Below are 13,630 nucleotides of genomic sequence, written 5' to 3' on the forward strand. Positions count from 1 at the left end.
AATATTATTTTGTATATAAATATTATGTAACTACTGTTAATATTATATGGTCCACGGTCCAATTCCACGCTGCTCGCAACTCACAAATGAACTACTGCCCATAGGTTGGGAACCACTATACTAGTATTTTAAACTATTGTACGATTACTTATATTTACACGAGTAAAAAATTGAAAGGACTGAAGTTTATAAAGTTAAATTTTCAGAAAATAATTATAATATTTTTAGTAGGTATATATTTTTTTTAGTATATATTTCTTATAACGTTCTAAATCCCTTTTAAAGAATAAAATATCTACATTAATTTAAAACCATTAAAGCTTTGGAAGTTAATTCAAGATGTTACGCTGACTTGATAGCTATCTAATGAAAATCAGATGACGGAGAAAATAAGTTGAACGCCGACCGATGTCTATCAAAGTCTACATTTAATTGTAATTTAAACTTGACAGAGCTGAAGAGATTGTCAAATTCATCTATTGGATATACGTGTTTTCTAATAACTTGGGAGCTCTGTTTAATTTTAAATTTGTCAATAGAGTATTTTAACGACTTGAAACAAATGTAGATACAGTTATTTAAAAACTTACCCTGGTAAATTACGCAGTAGTCAAAACTTAATGTCGAAAGGATAACAGAGATATACCTTAGAGTTAATAATATACTATTAAATTCGGTTTAAAACTAAAAACTAATACCGTAAACCCCAAGTAGAAGGTAGAGTAATCTAAGGACTGTGCGATTCATACGAAATATAATGTATCAAGATATCATTCACTTATTTCTAGAACCTAGTCCATACGTAGATATCTAAATCAGTATAATATATGGTAATTAATCATGTAGATGCCTACGGTGTATTGAATAACCATTGCTTTAGACAATTTCAGTATATCATACATTTAAAGTTCGATATTTTAGTTACTTTATTACATTTATTACATAGTTATTTGCAAATACGGTTCGTCATAACTTATAATGTTATATTTTACGTTACACTGTTAGATTTTATATCTCGCGACCGGAGAGCTATTATCGTGTATAATTAGTTTGATAAACACGATGTTAATAAAATTGTAAACTTGTATCTAATCAAATTAACATTTATTTGTTGTTGTAAAAATGTAAGATAGGTACTTGAGAAATTTAAATGAATATGTTGCAACTTAAAAATATATGAAAATTTGTAAAATATACCTCATATTTATAAATACATTTTTTATAAAGTATTATTATTTATTTCTGCTGTATTTCGTGTAATAAGAAAAACTTTATAAATATTTTACATTTTAATATCAACTTTTAAAATTATTTATTAGTTAAGGCGTTTACAAAGTTAGTTTAGTGAACAATAGAATGAAAGTTTTATATACGTACTAGGTGATTCACTGACAATCATTCAGTGATTTTAAATGAGTAATGAAGTGTTTATTATCCTCACGGAGCCAACTTTCAATCATTGGCTTAACGTTTTTGAATTAATAGGTAATTATTAATAAATTAAAAAAGTGAGCCAGTAAATACGATCATAAATCTTATGCGATTTAATTTGGAATGTGTCAAATTTCAATAAGAATAATTGTATTTTAACAGTCCATTTTAACGAGGAATATTATTATTTCTTTAGATTTATATTTACCGTATCAAGTCCATATAAATATATTGAGTGTGCGACGTCAACAGTAGTTGCTAAGATCATTGCAAATATCCAAGGTACGAATAAAACTCTGAGATCCTGAAACACAATAATTATATAAAAATATTGAATAATATGTATAATACACATGCACCTATATATGTAGCCAAAATAGAATACTTTAATATTTTATAATTTGTTTATCAACGTATACAATTAATTAATAAATTATAATCAAGTACTATGAATCTGGAAAGTAAGGTTATAGGATATGTAATACAACAAAGGGATATGTGAGCCAGATATCTCGATTGCCCTTTTTTTAAGTGGTTAATAGAATATAGTCTATCAATCATTTTCAGTGATAAAAATATATTAACGCCAATTAAACAAAATTGTAATGAAAAGTGGTTTGAAATTGAAAAAGAATAATATTCAAGAGATAGCCAAATTATCGTTTTTGAAATATAATAATTAATAAATAAGTTGCTGTTATATTCTTAAAAAGCTTAAAAAAAAAGTAGTTGTGTCTTTTGCAATGAGAAGTATAATTAGAATAATACAAAGCCATCTTTTTTAATTCACTAATATTTCAAAAATGACAATAAGGTTATCTCCAAAATATTGTTCTCTATTAATTTTATTAAATATGTTTTCACTTAAAAATCACTTTATAATGCCTTCTTGTTTGCTTTGCGTAAATATGTTGTAGACGTCGTTAGATTTGGTTTTTATTGCTATATATGTGCTGAGTCCATACAATGACATTAAACTATGATATTTTTAATTGTGAGCCGTGACAGCTATTATCGTTATAGACATGCAAATGTGTAACTAGGCCTTTGAATTTCGGGGGTTTGAGTATCACTTACAATCATCATGCATTTGTGACCTTTTTTATATAGGTTATAACAGAGGTTTCCAATCTTTTTTTACGCTGGGCTAAATCTGAGATATATGTTTTTCACCGTGGGCTAACATTTTTCTAGGAATAAGGAGATAATTAAATTGGAGAATAGATAAGATTCAATATTTTACACCTAATATATTTGGTATAGTGTATTTGCGCAGTTAGAAAAATCCGTCGATCACGAGTTCTATAGCATTATTATTATTATTTCGAAGTAGATCGTTAAGTATTATGTGTGACCAACGCGTAAATGCTTGAGTACAATGTAAGTCAAATAAGCGTGATCAAGGTTTACTATTAGCTAGTATTAGTATATAAGTATGATTATAATAAGTTGTTATGAATAACATAAAATTAAAAAAATAATAAATTAAATAAATTAAATTATTATATTATTTTAATAACATAAATTAGTGGGCCGGTTCAAAAATGTTGGCTGGTCGGATTTGGCTCGCGGGCTTTAGGTTGGAAACCCCTGTGTTATAATGATAATACTTTATACCATCTATTTTACATTTTTACGCTCATAGTTTTAGCTTTTTTCTACTAATCCCTTCATTCACAACACAATATTTATAAATGTATATATATGCCACTGCCTTAAACTATATATACTGATAAATGCATTTTTACATAATGGTTATATAGGTAGTAAAAACTATATAATAGCTTTCGATAATAAATATATTGTGTTTATAATTATAAACCTCTGTCCGACGTAATGATGGAAACTAAATATTATTTTTATAGAGGATTGTTACATTAATATTTTATAACATCATAATATCTAATAAACATTTCAGTGTTCAAACATCATGATAAATAAAGATGTCAATCATTCTACGTATATAATATTTATTTTGAAAATTAAATTAAAATTGCCCTGAGTTAATTAGTTATTTACTAGGTCAACGGAAGGGATTTTAATTTAGTTTTATTTTTGACGACCGAATCTAAACTTTAACATATATAAAACTACGTTTTATTTGGAATAAAAATACAACCATTTGACTGAACAATAAAGAAAACATTTTATTTCTTCACAACATATTGAAGTAGTCACATAGAAAGCAATTAATTTTTATTATCTCTGAAATAAAATACTTAAGTGTCAAGATTTATCAAGCTTGATAATTAAAAACATTTCCAAGAAAATATATAATAAATGTTTAAAAACTTACAATTTTGAAAACAATTCAATAGAATTTATTATTATAAAAAATACTTGAATTTTTTTTTAAATTAAATCACAATATCCTGTGTAATTTAAATAAAATCTATATTTTATAGAAATGTATGAATCACTTTAATAAAATAATGGCATGCTACATTAAAATATTAACAAAAATTATTAACATATACTCCGTATAGCCTTATTAAAGAAAAAGTATAAATTAAATATCTCAAAATATAAGTTATTAAGTTTAGATAACTTATAGCGATTGTTTTAAATATAAATAATTAAGAGAAACTGGTGAGTATGTTTATTAACACATATAGTATTATACAAAAAATTAAAAAAAAAAAACATTATTTAAGTTAAACCAGACAAGTTTTACTTATTCTCATAATTTTATATATATATAAAAAATACTTGACTGTTAATTTATTAAATACTAAATATAAATTTCAAAAAATTATGTTTGTTTTATATACTTGGTATTTTAATCGTTTGAAAATACCCATGTATAATTCATTAAATATACTTGTTAAACATTTAACAAACAAGTAAACTAACTTTCTAGATTCTATAGTTTTAAGTTAAAAATGTTTATTAACTATAAGTTGCTTAATATTTTTTAGCATAACTAACTCAGATCTTAAAATAATCAAAAAATAATCTTAGTTTTTATTTCTCATCGATATATTATATACCTAAGTAAATCAGTGGATATCACAAACTGCACTAATCAATTATAGGCTCAAAAACCGATGGAAAGTGTCTGATGATGTATATAATGGTTTTACTATTTTCAAAATGTATAAATGTTCAAAAATTGAAGAGTATGTCTACATGAGCGGAATAAAAATATTTAGATAAATTAATTAAAATAAAACTTTTGTGTAATTTGTTTTTTATTTGGTATAAATAAATGTACTATTTCAAAAAGAACAATATATTCAAAACAACGAATTTAACGTTAAAAAATATAATTTAATGTTTAATATTAAATATTATTATTTTTCTTTTTAATTTGTTATTACACAGAAAATTAATTTTTGTTGGCGGAATAAATTATTCAAATGAAATTAATATACCTATATATTTTCAGAGAAGTATAGAACTCAACATTTAGATTATAGATAATAAGACAGTATAGTGTAAATGTGTAATTCACCAAGTCTGCTCGTCCCCTTTCATTTTTTTTTTTAATAATGTAGTTAATAAAAATTTAATTTTTGGAATTTTAAAATAATTGATATTTTTTATACTGTTTAAAAAGTGTCTCATGGAGATAAGAACTTTTAATTTTTTTTAGAACTACTATTTTTAGTGTTATACTTGTTAATTTGATAATTTTTTGAATATTGTTATACATCTAATAAGAAACTATACTATCAAGCATTTTAATTACCTAATAGTTTATGCACATAACTAGTTTCAAAAATATTTTTTTATCAATTTACTAAAAAAAACGATGTTTCTCATGAAAAAAGAGAAGTCGTCAATACAGAGCACTTTTTACATACATTTATGACTATAGGATAAAAATAGTGATGAATAAATTTGTATGCTCACCCTGTATACAGTACCAGAGTTAAAAGAAATTGGCCTAGGTGTAACTGAGTTGGACACAGACATAATATGATGTCAGTTTAACTCTCACCTTAATGTAACACGCGATTGTTTGCACTTAACAATGCGTACATGTGAAATCACATTTTACTCCTGTCCCTGCCTAGTTGTGGCACATACCATAAACTATGATTTCACTTAAAAGCCCTCCCTCTGTATACTAGAGCTAACGGAATGTCGTTCAAGTGTACTTTATACAAGCCGAATTTATACCATACAGAGAAAAATATCAATCAAAACAATATAATATTAAATCTATAATCATACATTAAACATTCTATTGATACGACTTTATGATAACTAAAATTAGGAAACATAATTTTATATTTTTATGTACCTATATATTTTATATAAATGTGGTTTTTAAATTTATTTTTCTCACAGTCGAGCTTGCACTGCAATAAAGCACAAAGTGTATGATCTATAGATAGTACTTATTTGTGTCACGTCTTTTTAACCAGAAAACATTTATTACATTTTTATTTACATTTATTGTCTTATGTACTGATGTGTAAACGTGCAGTCGTAACCCACGAGTTAGATAAAAAATAAAAGAAGAGAGAAAAAGCGTAATAAAACACTTTTGATCTTTGTCATTGAAAAGCGATATTTTGCTACGGGCCAGTGTAGCCCTTTTCCACCCTACATCGTATAATAAATCATTCTACTGTGGATAATTTACTGTGAAAACCATTGTAGAACGGATTTTTTTTTTTATTATCCTTTTATTAACCGTTTATTAATTATTATACATTGTACCTAGCTTGTTGCTTACGATTAATAATACCGTGACTCAGCACACAACAAAATATATTATAATTATCATATAAAAGGATTAATAATGACTAAATTTCATAAATAGGGTTTATAAAACTTTTTTAAGGAAACGGAATAATGATAACTACCTACTAGATAATCATAAAAATTCTATATAGGTACACTTTATTCTTCAGCAGGTGTTGTTGTATATGGAAAAAAAAATATCATAATAAGTATCGATATTATAAAATATAGTTAGGTAGGTATGAGATACTTGTAATATTATTGTTTATATTCTATGTAATATATAATACATCCACAACGTAATGGATCGTCTCGATTTATTGTGCTACGAATATGCATTTTTCTATAACGTGTAATTCGCATACAATTTTCATCCGATAAAAATTCAATAAAAATCTTATTTACATATAGAGTATAATAATCTAAAGTTTTATATGCATTCATAATGATTATTATACCACTGTAACGTACAACCCATTGAATGTTTACGTGTATTATACGTGCTTGAAAACAACTGCACAGCATTAAATAATATACGGAGTAAAAAATTAATTATTTAAATCTGTTTTAAGGATCTGAGTTGAATAAGTTTGGATCTGGCCTGACGATAAATACTATAATACCTACCCGGAGAACAATCTACGTGCGTACTTTGCAGGCTAACGAGTGTACTATCGATGTCCTTATACTTAACGTGCGTACGCGACTAGTCGACGAGAAGAGCTTTGCGAAAGCAGCGACGATAAGTACAACGCAAGTGAGAGCAAAACTGAAAAAAGGTTTATCATTTTATAAAGAGATAATAAGTTATATTAGATTATTGACTACGATACGTCAAAAAAATTCTCATTCAAAATAGTAAGTTAGGTGTCTCGTTGAAAAACCCGTTGATAGAATTAATTTTTAAAAATATGATATTTTATTATTGTTTTTTTTTTTTTACATGATATAATAATTATATTTAACCAATAATCATCCGAGTGTTTTACGCATATTAAATTATTATTGAGACATAAAATTAAGTGCTCATAATTTGCAACAATATCAATATATGTTTGTGAATGTGTACGTGAATATGCTAAGGCAATAACTCAAGCCTATCATGTTGGCCACCAATCTATGTGATGTGATTTGTACATTGTACGCATTTTAAAAGTCATTAATAAAATTGTAAGTAGGTACCTACTTACCTACTCATGGCACAAGATTTTGATAAATTTATTTTTTTACGATATTAACGTACATACCACATGCATATGACACCTTGAACACCTTGACTCGTATAACGGTTTGAAAGCTATCATGTGAACATTGTTAAAAGAACGATAATAATAAATGATATTTCGTGATAACGAAAGACGTGTTTCATAAATCATTGGAGAATATAATAAAATATAATATAATATCAAGATGAATGATTTCAATAATAAAATAATTAACAATTTTACAATATTTTTACATTTTTACTTTCGTCCATGGTAGGTATATCCTCGTAAATAACTATCGTTACAATATTAGTAAATGATAAAATTTATATAAGGTGGCTTATATTTCAAAGCATTATTTGAATTTTTCTTTAATTACTTGAACCGATGCTCAACAAGTTACAAATGTGTTATTCAAGTACATATTATATACTCGTAATTTTAACAATATATTATTTTTGGACATTTATTTTTCATGCATTAATATGCCGTGATCTGTTAAAAAAAAAAACACAATTCTCAAATTCATCTTAACTACCGGTTGATTACATACATATCACATAATAATATGTAAATTGTATTAACTCAACACAGGTCAACTCATTTTTTTTATGTACCGCAATTCTAGTAATTAATATAGTTGTAAATTATAACTTATAATATTATACTCCAATAATATTTTATTCTCTGAATTACGGTCTATAGTAATTTATTGTTTTTTGCTTAAAATGATTTTATAAAATATAGGTACCTATAAGACCCAGAACGATATTATTTTAGTGTTTTGTTCGTGGTGAATATTTTAATTAAATGTATTTCCCAAGTATAGACACGTACAAGCTATCATTTTATTTGAAGAATCAAAGATGTATACGAATACAGTGTCTCAAGAAGACTTAAATTCGCGAGATAATTGAGTTTACATTGCCACAATATAGCAGTGTAAGTGTGTAACCGTTGGAAATCGTTTTCACTATGATTTTGTCGTTAAACAGGGTAATTTAGAAAGCATTTTAATTGATTGCTCATATAGACATTTTTTTAATGACGACTTTCTTTAAATTTTTAATTCCTAGATATGTTAAACATATTAAAGGAATATATTTTCTATACTTAACATTTTTAATTTAATTAGGAATGTCTTGTACTGATCCAATTTTTTTTATAATTATTTATTTTTTTAATGAGAATCAGCTTTACTATATATTGTTAATCAAAGGATTTTTTTTTATTCAAAATGTTGATGTATTGAATTAAAATTTTGAATGAGTAGTTTTTGTGTCATTAAAATATTTATGGATATAGTAATGATAATTTAGTTCTTAAAATAGTTTTACCCAAGTATAAAATATGTATATTTATATCAAATCATTATTATATTCTAACAGTTATTACAAATTGTAAAATGTCAAGTTAGATTTGTAAAATATTCAAATCCCCATATTATAGTATTATCTAAAACTACTCGAATTTAATTCTAGATACATAAACAGGAGCATGTGAGTTACGTCCGGTGAAAAGGTATACATGAATTGAGTTTCGAAAAATAATTTTTATAGATAAAATTTTCAAAAAAATTGTTTGATTTATATTTATATATATTATTTTGTGCAGTAGCGTGGCAAGGGTAATTAGGGTCCGCAACTTAATTATTCAATTACCCCCCTCCCCCACTCCCACCCACCAAAAAAAAAAAAAAAAAAACTATTGACATAATATTTCCAACTAACTTATAAAAACAATAGCTACAATTACTTCAAAATAACATAAATATTGAATGAAAATAAATAAAATACAATTATAGTTATGTATATATCATGATATTCTGTATTATATTATAACTTTTAATATTATGGTTTATTGTAGCACAACTATTTTAATACCTATTTATTTATTTAAAAAATCTAGTGTTAACCCTATTATTTTCGCCAGGAAAGTCCACACGGCCGGGGTTTGTCCAGGGTGCCCGGGTGTTAGATCCGCCATTGGCGCCGCACGAAATTCTTCTTTGACAATAGTATTATTATTTTACTTTCAAAACGACATTTTTTTCATTGTATATTTTGAAATGTGTATGATTTTGTTTATTAATACACATTATGCGTGAAATTAACGATGAAATTATGAAAATAGTATAAGGAAAATCTTAAATTGTTTTATCAGTGTACCATTAATTATTGTTATTAAGGTGTGCATTGCGTACATTTATCAATTTTTTTAATTGGTAAAAAGACGCATTTTTCTAAGATCTTCAGATGTGCTATTGAATTTTCCTACGTTACTGATCTGGTGTACTATCAAAGTTAAGCTTTACGACTTTGCATTGCAAATCATTCAGTGAGGTATAAGGGTTGATGAGCTATTATTGAATTTTGTTGTGAATAATTTTTTAAAAGCTTTTTTTAATCTTCAGTAAGAAAAACAAAACAAATAGTTTGTGGACTTTCCTCCTATAGTTAAAAAATTTACAAAAAATAATTATTACCAACTCAGAAAAAGTCTACCCTACGCAAATGCCTGAAATTTCAAACTTTATGCTCGTAAAGACCCATTAGTGTAAGAAACATGTTCACCGCCTCAAACCCGGAAGTTTGAAATTTCGATTAAATTCTTCAAAATTAATTATAATACCATTGGATGTTTTGAACGGCAGTCAATCGTTTCCCCCTCGTTTAATCAGCTTCCTCCGGTGGGATAAATTATAAAAAGTTTAATTAGCAATCTTGTGTTAGCCCACAGTATATATATATATATATATATATATTATGTAGTCACTAGTAATGTAGACTAACATTTTTTCTTCGTGAGCTTTTTATTTTATTCATTTATTGTTATGAACGAGACATGCATAGGGATACAGATCCAGCAATAAATAAAAGTAGTAAATATTAAAATCGTTTTTTAAATTTATTTATATGCATACATGTGTACATAAAAAAAGCTATTAAACTTTAAATAACAATTTGTTGAAAGAAACAATATATTTCCTTTTGTTTATTGTATTTTGCCATTTTTTTCGTAGCTTTGAAAAATAACGGATATAGAACATTACATATATTAGTATTGAGTAGGTACATAGATTTTTCAAAAAAAAAAAAAAGAATTGTAATATTTTACAAATTTACGATCTCGTATTGTCAGCAATGAAGCTACCTTCCATGGAAAATTTCAAGTAGAGTATGTCATAATATATTGAACCATTTTCTCTCGCTTTTATAACTTTTATCTTATACAAGACTTTTGAAATACGACATACTAAAGCATTGATTGAATGTCAAAAATTGTCAATGTTCTTGCATATTCGTTATTCGTTTACTATTATAGTAATACGTATAAGATAAAAAATACGTACAAACAAATAGGTATTAGTTTTTATTTCAGACACAATAATTTTTATTTTACGTCAATCATTAATTTATAGATGTAATAAGATATAGATGTATTTCATCAGTATTAATATTCTCTGTTTACGAACACCACCCCTTATTAGGAATATTTCTCAATTCCATTGTAGTATACGTTGAAAAATAATCCTTCTAGATTAGGTTAGGTTAGTTAGGTTTTTATTTCTTCAATGACGTATGCCATAAATATATTACTTACATTGTATTGATTATTACAAATCGTTGTCATATAAAATAGTTGTTTGCATTAAATGAACATATTATTCAGATCATAATATTTTAAATGATCCGTTTTAATTATTGTAGTATAAAAAAAATGGTATAGTGTACTAACGACAAATTTATACATAGAGATTTAATAGATTGCCTGAAATTGAGCATAAATAATAATACCAGTATTATGTTGAAATATAATGTATTCATTTTAGAGATTCTATTACCGTATGATAGTACGATACACCATACACGGATAATAGAATCTCTAATTATTTTAATGATTATTTAAGTCACAATATTTTAGTTCATGATACACCATTTATACCAATTATAATTTTGATAGTGTATCGGTAGCAGTAATATTATTTATTTGACTTATAATGAAACAAGTTAAACATTAATAATATAATAATATTACAACTATTTCGACTCATTGATGATACAATAATCCTAGAACACGTTTTGGCGAAGAGTTTTGTAAAATGCATTAGCTTCTAATTGAATAAAAACTTGGTTTCAACTGTCAGGCGTATTCAAGATAAATGGAGTTGTTGTAACTTGGGTACGGGCAACGTGAGGAAATTAGGCGTGCATAAATTTTAACTTTTCTTCTCGTTCGACGAAATAATAAATTCGATGACAATTTGACAATCAATTTAACTTGGCTAAAACGTATCGTTACACTTACACAGCATAATGTAAACCCACTCTCGAGGTTTAAGAGTCTTTGGAAAAAAATAAGCACGAAAAAACATTTGGCTTCTGATGCATGATTGAGTGGTCTGAATTAAAGAAAAAAAAGTAGTCGGTTTGTCTCACTTTTGAATCTTTTAATTAGAAATTAATTTTATTGAAAGATGAATAAGATTTATGCGCTTATTAGCTACCAAAATACTATGATATTAATATATGACATAAACTATTCATTAAAAACTTTATTTACATGTTTGTTCTTGTTTGAACCAAGTTAACCTGTAATATCTTCACATTGTATTATAAATTTAATATTTTATTTTTTATATAACATTAAATACGTCTTTTTATCATCAATTTTAAACCACATTATATTTTTTTTTAACAAATTAAACTTTTTAAATTATAATTTTTTGTATTCGATTTGAACGAGCGATTAATGTATTAATTTTTAGAATACAACATGTGAGTGTTGTTTTTTATGTAAGTATGCGTAGTGTATACAATGTACACAATTAATTGTAAAATACATTTTCTACTAGATTTTACTAGTTTCTGATAGAAAATTTTGTATTTAATATCTAATTAATACTTTTGAAAGATAGGTCAAAATTATAAGCATGATTCCACAAGTACTTTTTATGAGCATTTAAAGTTTAAATTTCAAGGTAAGTTAATATTCACTCGTTAAATAACAAATTCTCATCAAACCCTTTTTTTATTTTCTTTATATTCAAAATTAAATGATTTTAGTTACTTGATTTTTCATAAAATATTTATATTATAATTTCTTACACGTGGTGTAATTTTCTTAATGTTTTAACTTTTTTATTGCTATTTATAGACATTTTAATTTTTCTGTTATTTTTATTCATAACATTTTTGTTGATATAATATTTTCCACTAAAAGCTTGAAATAATGGTTTTATTTTTATTTACAAAAATTAAAGATGCATGATTTTTTTATAAGTATATGTACAACATCGACCTCGACCTGTAACTTTACGAGGTAATAAAGTAATACCTTATATTAAAATGACAGTGTACAAACACCGAATATCTTAGTGACAATTATTATGTGCAAAATCCGTGACTCGTCGTTGCACACGACAATGGAAAACTACACACGATAGAAAACAGTGTGGAAAGAACGTGTACAAGTGCGAAGTTGTACTTGCATAATGACGAAGTCACAAAAAGAGCAAAAAAAAAAAAAAAAAAACCGCAATCCCGCTCACAACAACGTGTTTTCTATATACAGATGCGACGATTGTTATTAACAGTCATAACTGTACAATATTCGCGTGTGTCGATGAACAAAATATTAAAACACTATAATAAAAGTTATTATGCCATGACAATAATGATAATGGACGGACAGTATTTCGTGTGGTGCGACGCGTACCCGTTTTTGAATTACAAAATTAGTAAATTATTTTATAGTTAAAATTGTATAAATTGTTCAATTTTTATAGTTTAGGATTGAAAATTGGGTATAAGTTTTTTATAAGTAGTTCATATTGAAACCAAAAAATATATAATTTTTTAAAGACATTTAAAGTTTCAATTTGCACGAAATTCTATGTTTAAACAAACAATAACGGTTTTATATAGTAATTTTTTTTTGATGATTCAACAATATTTTTTGTAAAAATTTGAAACTTTTACACATATTATTATATTCGTATTTTATAAACATAATGATATTTTCAAAACATTTAGATTAAGTTTATTTTAATTTTATAGTTTTTACCATATCAATGTAGGTATTATTAATAATAATAAATTATTATAATATTTAATATCAAAATACTCGTATCTATATAATAATAGAGTAACAGATCTAGCAAACCACTCAGAATCTTTTTTTCGTATGCAATGGTTTATTTTTCGTTACTTTATATGATAAATATGGATAAATAATGATACTTTTAAAACTATTTTTAACGTTTTGATTTTATTGTTATTATTTTGATTTTTACTTTT

The 13,630-nt window shown here is 25.5% G+C and overlaps 1 protein-coding gene across 1 annotated transcript in view; it reads right to left on the reverse strand.

Moving 5' to 3' along the window:
* The window catches only part of LOC113552990, a 122,499-nt gene that overhangs the window by 24,557 nt on the left and 84,312 nt on the right, over positions 1-13,630 (reverse strand). Inside the window, exon 5 of the mRNA XM_026956078.1 lies at positions 1,640-1,735. Coding sequence (XP_026811879.1) covers positions 1,640-1,735 — 96 coding nt within the window. The remainder of the gene's footprint in view (positions 1-1,639; positions 1,736-13,630) is intronic.

This window comes from Rhopalosiphum maidis, chromosome 2 (assembly GCF_003676215.2).
Source record: "Rhopalosiphum maidis isolate BTI-1 chromosome 2, ASM367621v3, whole genome shotgun sequence".
Taxonomy (NCBI): domain Eukaryota; kingdom Metazoa; phylum Arthropoda; class Insecta; order Hemiptera; family Aphididae; genus Rhopalosiphum; species Rhopalosiphum maidis.